This window comes from Neopsephotus bourkii, unplaced genomic scaffold, assembly GCF_033783945.1.
Source record: "Neopsephotus bourkii isolate Nb327-2 ecotype Australia unplaced genomic scaffold, CSIRO-AGI_Nbou_v1 NB_532, whole genome shotgun sequence".
In the NCBI taxonomy this organism is placed as follows: domain Eukaryota; kingdom Metazoa; phylum Chordata; class Aves; order Psittaciformes; family Psittacidae; genus Neopsephotus; species Neopsephotus bourkii.
The window spans coordinates 1,346,432-1,361,194 of record NW_026901033.1 but is presented as its reverse complement, the minus strand read 5'-3'; the positions used below and the strand labels follow the sequence as shown (position 1 = coordinate 1,361,194).

The 14,763-nt window shown below is 44.0% G+C and overlaps 1 protein-coding gene across 17 annotated transcripts in view; it reads right to left on the bottom strand.

Moving 5' to 3' along the window:
• BBX (BBX high mobility group box domain containing) overlaps nucleotides 1-14,763 on the bottom strand; it is a 136,398-nt gene that overhangs the window by 19,800 nt on the left and 101,835 nt on the right. For 15 of the 17 annotated variants that reach the window (XM_061350583.1, XM_061350582.1, XM_061350569.1 and 12 more), the window contains 4 exons: nucleotides 10,188-10,268; nucleotides 7,164-8,076; nucleotides 6,140-6,278; nucleotides 2,993-3,141 (listed from right to left, as the gene is read on the bottom strand). In XM_061350583.1, the coding sequence (XP_061206567.1) occupies nucleotides 2,993-3,141; nucleotides 6,140-6,278; nucleotides 7,164-8,076; nucleotides 10,188-10,268 (1,282 nt within the window). The remainder of the gene's footprint in view (nucleotides 1-2,992; nucleotides 3,142-6,139; nucleotides 6,279-7,163; nucleotides 8,077-10,187; nucleotides 10,269-14,763) is intronic. The other 2 variants (XM_061350568.1, XM_061350571.1) reach the window with 1 other exon arrangement.

The following is a 14,763-nucleotide window of genomic DNA, read 5'->3' as shown; positions in this document are numbered from 1 at the left end:
CCTGGTTAGGGGTAGAGGCAGGGGAAAAAACCCCAACCCAACACTTCTCTTTTTTATTGACCTAACATGCTAAGGAAGTTTCAGCGTGCAGCATCCCAACCTATTGTCCAAACTGTAAATGTACTTCAGTGGGCACTGATCTGCACAGTCTTTGAGAACTGAGAGTGCCTGGGAAGTTTATGATCCTGCATATGCCTGTTCAGAAAAAGCAGGGAATGACTTTAAAGAGTGTTTTACTAAACCTACCCAGCGATCATTATCTGTTGTTTGGAAACAGCAGAGGCCCCAGCCACTAGTAATGTGATGGATATCTCTTCTAATTACCTTACAGACAGACACAACCCCAAGGAAGAGCAAAGCAGCAAAAGCAACTCCACATGACACACTAATGCAGGGCAGTGTATTCTATCCTATATCCATTATGGTTACACCCATAAAGCTACACTGACCCTTAACAGTTCATGCTCATCACACTGAAAGAATAAGATCTATTTTACCTATTTTTTTAAATCTGATGGTGTAAAATCCCTGAAAATTCAGGAAACCCAGACCCATTCCAAACTCTACCATTTTGCAGAACATCTGCATTTCCTGCAACACCTGCAGAAGCCTCGTATGCTTAACACCTTTGGAGGTCAGTATTCTTTCAACTGTCTTTGGACTCGCCACAGTTCACAAGCAAGCCAAGAGCACGACTAGGCTGAATGTGTCAGCACACCACAAATGAAACTGAGGACTCAGCTTCATGAATGTTTGGCCCACGTGGAACAGTTTCCCTACTAAGCTAGTAAGCTTGCTTGTATGTAATTTGGTTCTGGTCATTTCAAAGCCATAACTTGCGTCCTAATTTGAAGCACCCTGACAAAAGAAACCAAATTAAAATCAACCCATTGCCATGGAATATTTAGTTCTTAGCAACCTTTCTTTTCCAAAAGAAAAATGGTATGTCTGAGGTCTGCTCAGCCCCCTCTTGAGAGCTGAACTTCACTCTCGAGGGAGCTGGAATGACTGACACAAGCTGACAGCTTGCCCAGCTAACCTGACTGAATACAGCATCCGTTGAAATCAGGAGCAGGTATCACTGGCTCCATCTGGATTTAGTCCCGGGCTGCCGTGAGATGCTCACTACACAAACAGCACGGCACTCTCAGATATTCCTGCCCTGGGGCTGCTTGTTGCAAGCCCACAACTCCGCTGGCAAACACTCACATGAACTTTTCCACCATCTGCTCCAGTGCAAAGTCAGCTGGCTGATTTTGAAGAGCCCCTGTTGTTAGCCAGAGGCAAATGCTTCATGGCCTCCTCCGCAGGGCTGTGCCAAAACTACTTGTATCAGGCTTGGAACCTGCCTGCAGTTATGCTTCTGACCTTCCCTTGAGACATGGCCCAGTATAATCCAAAGCTTTTTAAGTGATGGCGACAAGGATAAACATTAAGCTCTGGTGCATAAACTTAGCCAAAAGCAGAATGTAGCTCTGGGATACCTGACTTGAGGTATCATTCTAGCGTACCATTCCCAAAAAACAGGGTCTGCAAGACTTTTAGATGTACAGACACCTGAACATGTAATTACTGCAGCAAGAGATCCACAGAGCTGCTACAACTTCAACTGCCACATCATGGGAGATGAGGAGATCTTGCTCCCAACAGATGTTGCTTAATTAACCATTGTACTGTCAAGCTGCAGAGCAATTCATTCATGCTCACTGAAGAAGAATACATACCATGATAAAATGAAAGGCATCCGAAGTCAGAACTCACTTGGTATTAGCACAAGTCTAATTCTGCAAAAGTGCCTGCTCCACGTCTAATTATATGAATACAAAAATCAATACCAAAATTGGCATGCACTAGGAAAGAACAGCTGCTCAGTCCTGCATACCATAATGCGATTATTTGTGAAGTATTCAAAAGGCACAGCTCTAATCCAGGGTCACCTGGCTAAAATAGCTGTATTAGATGTGAAAACCTGTCCGTCAGTGAAACTAGCACAGCAGCAGCAAAGGAAACCAGCTCCACATTGTGAACTGTGCATAATGAGGGCTCTTTTGAGCATCCTTTTGTCTTCTAGAATTACTGGTACATCGTTCCTTCATTTTGTGATGCTTCTGCACCGCATGCATACATCAGTATCTTTGCCACAGTCTAAAAGCAGCTTTCCCTATGGCATTCTCACTTCTTTAACACCTCTGCATCACAGGGTGTTTGTATATAAAACAGCCAAATGTGTCATGAGTTTCTCTGAGAGCCTCAGCAAGGGAGCTGGGTATGGAATTGGCTGTCCTGTCCCCTAACCTTCTTTCTCATGCCTGGACACTTTTGCTCCAAACTTCAGACAGTTAAAAACTTGATTAGAAAGAAAAGACAAAAAAAAGCACCAAAATGTTTCATTCAGGCCCCTCTGGCCTCATCTTTTGATCTGAAGAGCCTAAAATTACAGCGAAATGCAAACTGGCGTGAAACTGTGTTTTGAAAACTGCCAAAATGTAACCTGGTGATAATCTGCCATCCTTTTCCCCCCATTTTCTCCTGGGAAAAATTGTCAAATTCACTTCCTTCAGAAAGAGGCACATTTTTTGACAAATTAGTTTGCTAGATTTTCTGATAAATATTGGGGAGAAATTTGATAAATTAAATTTTGTTAAAGTACATTTTTGATAACTATTTTTTGATAGATTAGTTTGCTATGAGAACTCTGTTTCTCACATAGACATTTCTATGTCTCATATAGACATTTCTATGTCTCATATAGACATTTCTATGTCTCATACAGACATTTCTCGTGCACAGCCTCCAACCAGTTCTACTCTGTATGAAGATCATGACTACAGCCTGAACACTGACCCAGGTGAGACCCAACTAACCTCAGTGCTACCACTTTTCTTCCTTGACTTCATGCTTTTCACATACAACAGTAAACTAAGAATGCACAATTCCTGTGCTTGCCATAGCACTGCTGTTGCTTAGGAATGTATTGCACACGGTACTTTACCTTTGTTGGATTTTGGATGTTCGGAGGAGCCACTTCCAACCTTCCTCTTTTTTCTTGGAACAGATGAATTTTTCCTGTCAAAGGTAATAGGACTGTATTGAGGGAGGCTGTTGAATTTCTTTTCAAATTCTTCTTCCAACTTTGCTAAGCTAAAAAGGGGAAAGAGGTAAGCGCACACACACCATAAACATCAAACTAGTATATATCATGCCAACTTTGGGATGAGAATGTACACTCTAGCTTCTGCTTGTGTAACTCAGTGCAAGGCGATTACATTAGTTGAGTATATTAGAATAAACAAATCAAAGTCATACTGTTGACATTTAGCTCTGATTGCTGCACAGGCTCATAAAGGAGATTTGTCTGTTCGGCGAGGGGAATGAAGAAAGACAATAAAACCACAATAAATAACCAAGCCAATAAAGTAACTTCATAGAAAAGTCCTTGCACGAGAATGAAAGCAACAATTCAAAGCAGAAGAAAACATGTCAAACTATTCAATCTGCTGGGGATATTCTAAACCCTGGTGCTCTGGGTGGGAATTAGCTTTATATTTGTTCGGGGGGATTGTATTTTCTCCCCTCGTATTTCATTGTTGCGAGAGGAAAAATGCAACTAGTCCCTGCTCTCATGAAACCCAGCATTCCTCATACTTGAGCCCAAACTGAATGACTGTAACTAGATCACCTATGACTATGCTGGCTTACACAAGCCCTCTATTCCAGTGAACTTTTGCAGCCAGGCAGGAGCACAGGAAGGAACCATGTTTTAATAAAAGGCAGTGTGCACAGCTAGGCAGATTATAAATAGCACCATCAATGAGAGGGGAACGATGACATTTGCTGTTAGTCCTTTATTCTGTTTGCTATGGAAAAGCTGAACTTGACTGAAGTTGTTAGGACTGTTAGAGGGATGGGCCTTACACACTGTACACTTGGAAGTATCACAAGAAACCCGCCATTTCTCCCTGCTTTCTGAAGCAGCACATCAAACAAACTGCATTCTGAAAGCTTTGGTAGGCAGTGATACTTCATTTTATCTCTGTAGTCATTAGCTCTTTCAGTAAGCCATCATGTACCTTAAAATAGACCTTGGCTCTTGGCAGACTATGTGCACGATGGGGCTGGTTTGTGGTTTTGGGTGTTTTTGTTTGTTTGGGGTTTGCATGGTTTGTTTTGCTCTGAAACCACAAAGATACCTGATAAGAGTGGTGCTTGGTACTGCTACCCCCTCTTCCAGGCGGATGTTCCCTGACAACCACAAAACAAGCTGATTTTGTGCCCTAACATCCCCCTCAAAATTCCATCCTCTGCCACAGCTTTTCTCCCACCTGCCCCAAGGGCATATGAGGGGCTGTTAGGAAGGTCCAACCCTGAAAGCAGAAGAGCTGCCATTCTGGCTAGCACCTTCTAGCTGGTGTGACATGGAGGCAGTGCAGAGTGCTGCTATCACTATCTTAGTATCAATCAGTAAAACAGAATTCACATCGCCATGAATGCTCTGAGTATCTCATGAGCCTGGTCAGACACAGGTAGCTGAGCTGAGGCCTTCGTATCACACAGACTAGCCCTGCCAGGAGATACACAGAGGCAGAGCGCTGCTTGCTGAAGGAGTGGGCTGTGCATGGACTAAGCACACCTGACAAGGACCATCAGGGAAGTGTGGGCAAGTACTGATGGACAAGGTAAGAGGACAGGGGGAGAAAGACATTCATTCCAAAGGTGTGAGACACTCCCTCCTCCCAAAGAAATGAGGCTGAAAGGTGATGCTGAAGGGAGAAGAAAGAGTTAAGAGGAGCAGGTAGAGGTAAAAACGGCTCTTCATGTAGCCAGATCACATAGTGCAAGGAACAGGGGTAATGGATACCTACAGCACTTAACACTCCTCCACAAATCACCAGTTCTGCCTTCACAAAGTTCACTAAACAGTGCTGACTAATGACATGACTTAATCAAGAATCAAGATTGTATTTTCCCCATTCAGCCGGCTGATGATGGTAGAACAGCATTTGTCAAACAAATTATTTACCCAATTTTCTGAGCTATTTTGAATAAATCATTTGCAACTACATTGGTTGTTGGCTAGGAGAGGCATTCAGTTTTCACACCATTCGGTGTGGAAGGTTTTCAATCGTTCCATTTAAACTCAAAACAATATTTACCTAACTTTTATGCAATGCACTAAAACCACAGGAAGCGTTCCATCGCTTTTACTTGACTATTCCAAGCAAATAAGACTTAGAGATATTAACCAATTTAGTATCTTTGCTGTAAATTGAGCTGCAACTAAATTTCACATAAACTAGGTTATAAAAAAGGCCACCACCACGAGCCTGCACAACAGAAACATTACGATTTTAAGCATGAAGTGTGAAAAATCCACTCGTTTGTCATTCATTCTCATCCTCTGAATTTAGATAATTGGAAGCCTTCAAGAACTTGCAGTAAGTATGGATGGCTAAGCAGATTTACCATCTACGCCTGTAGTTAAATCAATCTGTAATGCTCTGACGAAGGCTGCTATTAATGCACTAGAAAAGTAATTCTGTGTAGCCTTGCTAAATTTTAATGCATTTGTAAGCATTAATTATTCTTCTGATATATTTAATTTCTTCCCTGTGCACACGAAGGGTTTAAATATCTTTTCTTTACAATGGAAAAATGAGAAGTTTATCACAATTATTTGCTGATATGAGAACATTGTTTATTCCTCCTCTATAAGCAATCTCTCCAAGCGGGCAAAGAGATGTGTTCTTTCTAGTCTAATTCTGTTTATTATGATTGAACACCTACACAGAAGCTTAAACACCGCTTTTGAAGTGCTTTGAAAAGGTAAGTAACCTTCTTCATCATCTCTTGAGTAGGTAAATATTGCACCTTTGTTTCCCCCACCTTCTTAAGGTGAGCACATGTCACTCGTATCTGTTTACAGTAGTGTAAAGCAGGGAAGACCTCAAAGGAATTCCTGTGATACCAGCTATCTAGAGCATGACTCAGCCCAGGAGGGTTTGTAATTTTCAGGAATTCTGTATCTAACAGTGATTATTTGGGTGTTGGATGCCGTTCACTCAGCTGCAGAGGAGGATTCATTCTTAGGTTACCAGGCTGACCTAACTAGAACTTAGAAGAGCGTTAAATTGCAACTTACCCAAAACCAAACTCTTCCTTTGGCCTAGGCCTTTTCAGCTTTTTGTTCCCACTTGTCCCACTTGGGGAAAAAGCCCAGTTTTCTTCACTCCAGCATCCTTCATGATCTGAGGAGTTGCCTTTTCCTGAGCTTCTTTTTCCTGGGATGAAGGCAGAAAATTGTTTCTCATCTTTAGAAACATGTGCCAGAACAAAGCGGCTCAGAAGGAACTTGGGTACCCATTCAGTACTGAAACCTACGGTGCTTGCATGTCTTGAAGGGGTTACAAAACATTTATCTATTTACTTTAAACTGGTTAATGATGATACTGGCAACCATACTCCCTCTCTCCCCCACTCTCCACCCTTTTTCATACTACCTGTGAAGTCAGGATCTCTTGAGGTATAAAGGAGGAGAAAAAGATAAGTAGATTTACAGTAATAAACCTCCCTAAATTACAAGCATCTTTTTCTTGTCTGACTGTTCTAATTACACACCTACTAATTAGGAACACACATTTCAGGGCATCTCACTGACAGCTTTCAGAAATCATCTCAGATTCATCCTTCCACAAGGTAAAGGGTTCTTGCTCACCACCTACAGCAAACCAACCGAACCAAACGCACAACACATTTGCCTCTTGTAGGACCAACCATTATGCTCACAAACCTTATGAGCTGTTTATATAGAAACAAGCTATTTGTTTGGGGTTGCACACCGCACAGGTCCTGCATAGATCTATCAGCAGAGGCCTTTGGACCAACAAAGCCTTTGGTCAAAAAGCTCCATCAGAGATCATGAAAGACAAGAAAGGAGAGGTTAAGAGTTTGGGAGGTAAGCAGAGATGGCAGGACTCCAGAGGGCCTGCCCTGGACCATGGAGTCCTTCCCCTCCACCTGCCCCCAGCAGCATCCCAGATGACCAGGAACAGCATTCCCATCACACGCTGCTCAAACTCCAACATAAACACAGGCTTTGGCTTTTCCTCCCACTCCAGGCAGGCTTTCATGGTTCTGCTGCAAACGAAACACTCAAAGCCACCCACCTCTGTCCACGTTGGCACGCAGAGATGTGAGCATGCCCTCTGACACCAGAGTTTTATAAAGAGCACCTTTGCAAGATCTCTCCGATTTCCTGGAGCCACAGGTTTCTATCTTTTTAACACAGTCACTGTCCTCAGTTTTGACCTGTTCTGGTAAGCTCTGGGGTACCACCTCCTCTGTCGGGGTCAGTGGTTCCGCTTTAATGTTATCGGAAGCCTCACACGGCTCTTCCTTGCTGGCTGCAATACTAAGGAAATCGGGAGGCTTGGATTCTTTGGTGGTCTCCGGGGGTTTCTCCTTTGATGTTTTCTTGTCTTTCGACTTCACTTTTTTCTTTGGTGATTTGGAATCCAACGCGCTTTCCTTCCCCGTTGAGGCAGGACGGGGCTTTTTGCGGGGAGCTTCCGCCAGTCTCTCAGCCCCCCAGTCCCCCTTCGCCACGGCTTCAATCGTGTACATGACACTCTCAATGTCCGACTCGGAGGACTGCCTCTTTTTACAGGCTTTCTTGGGGGTGGATTTCTCATTTGTGTGCCGCTCCAACTTATTCTTTTTCTTCTTCTTCTTGATCTTTTCTGGCTTTAGCCCGAGGATACTCCTGTCAGCTAGTGACAGCTCTGGAGAACAGCACATGTGATCCTTCGTGCTGTCGCTTCTCTCAAAAGGACTACTCTCCATTGAGAGACTGGTAAAATCTCTGCACTTTGCAGTTTCTGATTCCTCAGCTTTCGCCTCATCCCGGTTTTGCATTCTCTTCACCTCTAAGTGTTCTGGTTTTCCTTCACAGGAGTCTTTTATCGTTTTCTCCAGTTCTGCTTCCATTTCCTCCAGAACTTCCCCTCTCACATCTTCGGGTGCTTCCACTTTTGTTTTCCCAGGTTCTTTCACTTTTACTCCTTCTGAAGCAAGGCACATCTGGAACGAGGTTAAACACAGTCCCATGAAACAAACACCGGCTGTTACCATTACTTACCTACATTATCAGGAGCATTATACAAAGAATCTCTCTGGCATCTTAGCTCAGGAAAGCAAACTATGCTAAAGGGAAGTACTGAAAAACATGCTGAAGCCCCACTGAAACTGATGCGATGACGCCCAAGTGCTAGAATAAGGCTGGTGGGTTCTACTGCCTTAACAGAAAAAGACTCCAACTATTTCAGTGGTGTTTCCATGATCATCCAAGTGCCTTTTATGTAACCTTGAGACCCACTGCTAGATAGATTTTCAGAATACCCTAAATGGAACAATACACTATTTCTCACTGTTGCCACAGACAAGCTACTTGAAATCTCACTTCCATACCCCCCCTCAACTCCCAAATGCCACTATACGCAATCTTTTCCTCCATTTTCCAAACGGCCCTGAAGGAGAGGGTGAAAGAAGTTAACTGAATCTCAATAATGAAGACTATTTTCTTTTACCTGAATGTGCAAAACAGTTTGGAAGGTAGCAGAAAAGCCTTCCAAATCTTCTCATGTCACAGACTTTATTTTGCAAGGAACTGCAAAGCAGCAGTCGTTGCCATGGTTATCTCCTGCTGGAGATAACATTAATGGAAACCAAACTCCTCACACTGTCTGAGGAACAGCGATGTTAAAATATGGGCTATAAAAGAGGCCCTCTAACTGCCATGTTCCTGCAGCTCTGACTTGGGAGATCCTCTCGGTTCTGAATCACCTGCAAGCTGTGCTGACGCTGCTAGGATAGCCCTTCACAGTGCAAAGCAGTGCTGCCTTCTTCTCAGTCTCCCTCTCAGAGCCCCTCGGCTGAATCCCTACTGCTAACTTGTTTATAAAACCAATGCCAACCAACCAGCCACCTGGAGCAAAACCAGATGCAAGAGGCTTGCTGTGAACCAGACACCAGGAGTGCCCCTATCCCACAGCTCAGCCCACGGGCCATGTGGTCAGTACGGATGTACCCTCCACACCACTGCGGTATATTCAGGTCGGTTTTAGATGTCTCAAATTGGCAAGGCATTATTCCCTTGCCAACTTAAAATATCTCTCACACCAATATGAGCATAATACAGTATGCTCCTAGAAATGCCTGCTGCAAAGGGTAGAAACTCCTGCTCTGGTTCAGGTCAAGCTAGGCTGAGCATCAGAAACAGTGGAGAATGGGCAGCACAGTGTCTATTAAGAAGCAGAGATTATGCAGAGAAGAACCCCATGAACCATGCTGAGATGGGCTCCTGGTACTTAAGGTACTTCTGTGACATGTTACTGCACTGCAGTGTAGACACAGCCTGTGATTTTCAGAAGCTAAAGGTAAGTCTTTAAAATGCAGCTCACTGGACACTGATAGTATTTTGTCAACTCAATACACACACCCCTCACCAGTGGTTTGGGGTTTTTCTTTTATACCTTTGCTCCTGCAGGAGCCAATAGAACAGAGGGCTGTGGATGTGGCTACAAAGAAGTGACTTCTGTTTTGTGAGTCCTTTGCAATTTACAAGCAGTTTAGAAGCAAAGGGAATCCAACATTTCAGTAGGCAGCCATGGCTTTTAACTGCTCCCAGAAGGAGGATGTGCTGAGAGTATCACAGCAGAGTGTCAACAGAAGTTATTGAGCACTTCAGAAAACAGCAGGCATGGAAAGCAAGAATCAATGAAGGCAACTAATGACCTTCCACAGGAATCTGTAATGGCAATACCCTCAATTGAGTAACACTAACCCGGCCCCCTCTCTCAGCTCCCTGAGCCCCCCACCAAAACCAGTCAAAACCCCAAACCCTAGAACAAGGAGTTTAAACACCTTCAATGATGACTGGAAAGCCCCCTTGCTACCAGGGCCTGGTACATCAGCTCAGCCGCAGCACGGACTCTCAGAAGCCCTCAAGCTGATGGTTAATCCAGGCCAATCTTCACCTGTGGCACCCAAGCCACAATAATTTATGCTTCTATAAGCAACGGGCTAATTACAAGTGTAGCACTGTTCCGCCTCCCAGGCTCTGGCAATCAGCATCATTAACTTCTCCGCCCCACTGCACCTGTGGTAATTAGTCACCGGTGTTTTAATACTACCTCTGCCAGCTGAAATAACGCTGATGCTCCACATTGTTTTGTTAAATCAGAAGGAACCGAATGCGATGTATTTGAAGAAATCTAAAGGAAGAAAAAAACAGAGGGGGAGAAAAGAAAACCATTATTTTACCAGCGCAACTCTTTCGTGTTTATCAGACAACTTCTCAATGGATTATTTCCTCCCTCTTCCCTGAATTCATTCATAAGATCATTACATTGAAAAAGAAGCGCAGAGCCGTGCACGCTGTTACAGATGAGAGCTGCTCCACCATTGCTCCGGTGGATAAAAGCACCAGACACCCAAGGCTATCTGCAGATCTGGGGATCTTCTTGCCATGGCTCCCCTTGCAGAGCAGGATGAGCTGAACCACCTGCTCTCTCACACACGAGCAGATGTCAGCAGCTAAATACCAACCTGCACCAGCAGGCAACACAACCGGTGGTGGTTTTGAAGGCTCAGTTGGACATCTGATGCATAACTGGAGCTCTATGGACCAGGGAACTACCGTGCTTACAACCTTTTAGCTCCCCCTATCCCCCCAACCTACAGTTCCCATTGCTCCAAACCAACACTGGCCAACAACGTGGCTTTTGCAGAAATCAACCCATCCTTGCCACAGAGGAAATAAACCACAAGGGTTAATGATGCTGTCTCCTGGAAGCTGCAGCTCTTCACAGCACCTCCCAAGCTCTGGCTGTCACAGCTCAGGTCTCCAAAGTGACCTCTGCGCCTTGTGGAGGTGATGCTGAGCCCCGCCACCACTGCCTCCCTGCACTCCCCTGCCTCTGCTCTGAAGGGTAAAGACAAAGCATGCATTTAGGCACAGCAAGAACCCAAGCAGAGCTGATTAGCAGCGGCCTCCCAGGCGTCAGCCTGCAGAGCGGCTGCTCCAACCGCTTTAGAAACTTCAGCTATCTTCTACAAAATTCAGTGAATTCCTAACCCACTTCTGCGTTTTATGCCTTCACCATCTGTGAAATGCTGTGAAATATCACAAAGGAAGGCACAGGGAAGGGGGACTGGAGGGGGAGAAGATAAAACTGGTTAATCCCCATAGCAGGGAGATGAAGGAGGAGCAGAGCAGTGTGATGTGCTGAAGCAGACAGGCTCCCACGTGCCAAACCCCTGCCATGCCAGCAGCACAGAGACAGCAGTCTGGTCCCCTCCAGTGCACAGCATCTGTGGTTTGGAGCTACAGCGCCATGGCACATGTGTCTGCCAAACGAACTTGCAAGCCTAAGACACCCTTGAGGTGATAATGAGCACGGTTTATTTGGGATGCTCCAAACCAGGTCCTGAACTGCTATCTGAAAACTGCAGCTGAATCTCTCTCATCTCATTTATCCAACTGCAGTCCAACACTACAGATACCAAATATCTCCAAAACTGGAAAGAAATAAAGGTTCTACAAGAGTTAGCAGCAAGCAGGATGTGCTTTGCACATGTGCCATGCTTTTCTCAGTCTGAATCAGAGCCTTTAACATTCATTTTGTATATGAAATCGGGTTTGGGGAACCTGAGCAGCCGCTGAGAGATCACAGAAAGGCGCCCAACATGCAAACATCACACTGCCAGCTTCCCTTTTTCTGCCAGCTGCTGTACAAACTCTGCGGACAAGCATCAGTGAACCCTCAGATGAAGGCTTCACAAGCTTCACATCACAACTTTCAATGCTGGCTTCCAGAAGTCGAGCTGCATCCAGCGCAGCACAGCCCCACTCAAACCCTGCTGCTGTCCTGTAACAGGACACCTCAAAAACTTCTGGTGTCTCTAAATACTACCAGCCTTTTTGCTGTCCCAGGGCTGCAATAGCCAAATACCCTTATGGATCACTGATCGCAATTAGGTGTAATCACCCTTGCATAAGCACTGCTGACAACGCAGCACACATAAACGCTACTACTGCGAGGGACTGTCTGCAGGGTAAGGCAGGTTTTCCTCCACTCATGTGAGCTCCTATAGAGTCAGATAGTAGCATTACTATCTATGGAACAAAGCATGAAATACTTTTATTTCAGTGCTTCCAATTTCTGTCTTATTTTCCCTAAGAGATATTAACCTCACTACAGCAAGCATATGTGGCTGGATGGGAGGAAGGAGGGGGCAAACCCCCTGTCTCTGAGTAAGGTGCTAGGATCCTCCCTTATTTACCTGGTTACAACATCTATCTTATCTTCATCTTTAATCATAGTGTCTGCATACCAACCCTCAAAGGGTTTTGAGTGATTAATCAAAGAGGAGACCTTTAAAGGGCTGTGTTCAAGACTCACAGAGAATTTCTAGGACTTTCGGGAAACCTGACCTAGTATTCATAGCCTTTTGGAGAACAGATATACATATCTTCCCATTGTGATGCTAACTGGCATAACTCTACTCTTGCCAACTGGAAGAGTGCAGACTTCCCATAGTGCTTCACCAGCTCAGGGCTGGGCAATCGGGAAGTATTTGATGAGATCTAGGTTTTAAATGAACAGAGGAGAAAAATATTTCAGTGGCACACAGGAAAGACAGAAAGGAAGGGAAAAAAACAACAAAAAACCCCAAGGAGTCAGTTAAATTGGTTACTTTAAGGTTTTTCTGGCAGAAGGTGCTACTTCATGAAAGTGTTTCATGTATTATCCACAAAACACTTAACAGGCATTTAGGTCAGTGGGATACAAGCAAACACTGAATTTCTTCCTTAGATGAGCCTCCTGGATTTTCTTCTACATTTTTACTGCCCACAGCTAATAATCTATCATGCCTACGTTTCATGTGACTAAGTGAACAAGACATACCTGTTGCTTAAAAGCATGAACAACTGTGGTAGTCAAGGTTAAATAAACTGCTCCTTGAAAGCGTGAACAGTATTTCCTGCTTGGCTGGATATAGAAGAGGACCATTTGTCCTCATGGGCACTTCATTTTTCCCTTTCTTTAGTCAGAAAAGAGAAGGATGCCCTTACGTCTGGAGAGCAAATCCAGCCTTCTACATAGATGTTGGTGTGCCAAATCACTACCACTGCACTTCAGGGAACTGCTTCTACAGTCAGGTTTTTTGTGACCTGCTCCCAAGTGCAGCATGAGTTCACCAACACAAGAATCCATCATTATTGCACATACACGACCTTCTTTGGCACGGGGCTACATGGTAGTATTTGGAAGCCCTGAAAAGCCCTAAGATCAGGAGCAAGAGCACCAGTTTGTCCATGTCATCTGCCTCATCATAAAAATAATGCTTACGACCATGATCTTTCAGATGCAAAAACTGCCACCTTAGCCTTTATGTTTAATGTGTTTCTTTTGAAATAGATCATTTGACGAGTTTACTTTGCAATTGTCAAGGAGGTTCATTACACCCCCAGCCCCCCCCAAAATCCAGGATAACCATTTTACTGCGACGGTGACAAATACTTCATTAATAATAATTACTAATAATTAATATATTAAAATAATAATATATTAAAATAACACTACATTAATAATAATTAAAATTAAACCCAATAAATAACTCAAAATCCTTGTATGCTTTGACACAGTTCAGTGAATTTGCTCAGGACCCCACCAGAGCAAGCACCTTGTACACTGCACTTTGCAGAAAGATGGCCTCAGCTTTCCATCCTTCTGCTCCGACGAATCCTCCCCTTCTAATGTTTTTTTTCAGTGCAATATGAAGGGTAGAAATGGGGCAGAAAAAGACCCACACGCTGCAGTATAACCTGGGAACATGCAGGGATAGTTTGCCTCCTGATGCATCACGCGAGGAAAGAGCAAAGAATTTCATACTGACACTAACAAAACCAAGGTGAGATCCTTGTAGCACTAACGGGAAGGCAACATTTCACTTCAGCAAGAAAACTCCTTTCATAATCAAGAAAATAGACTTCAAGAGACATAAATGTAAGGATTCATTCTGCTGAAGCTGCTGGCCAAACACCAAAAGCAAGGAGATGGACAATCAATCACCTCTCAGGGGGAATACCAATCTCATTCCCTGTCTTACCACCTTCTAGTTTTGATCAGGATAATCAGAACCTGCAGTACTACAAACACAAATAGCCCCTTTTTATGTAGAGCTTGAACCTGTGGATCATTAGGGGCAAGTTTCTGTCTTTTATTACAATGCAGGTCAGCATTTGAGCTACTACATCATTCTGGTTTGTGTAAGAAGCACGTACCACATTTTCTTTTCCCTCCTAAACCAGGTATTTCATTTCAGCACAGCTGTTTACTAATTTCAGCATACAGACAAATAGCAAACATATTGATCTATTTTACACAGCAGCTTTACCTGGGAAGGTTACAGCTTTACCTAAGGGAAGGCTGGATATCAGAAGATAGTGACTAGCTCTCACAGTTTCAAGGCATTTTGACCAGAAGTTTTCAAGGCTTCAAACCTTCTGTTCAGCGCAGAAATAGACAGAAAGGGCTGCCTGCAAGCCTGCTCAAAGTGAGTATGTGAGAATGCAGCAGGGACAAAATCATCCTCAGGCATGCATTCTTCTTAAATGATGGTAACCTGTTGGACTTGCAAAGGAAATTCCACCTTGCTGCACACAAGTTGGGGGCTTTTTTCATTAAATCACCTAGAGAAAAA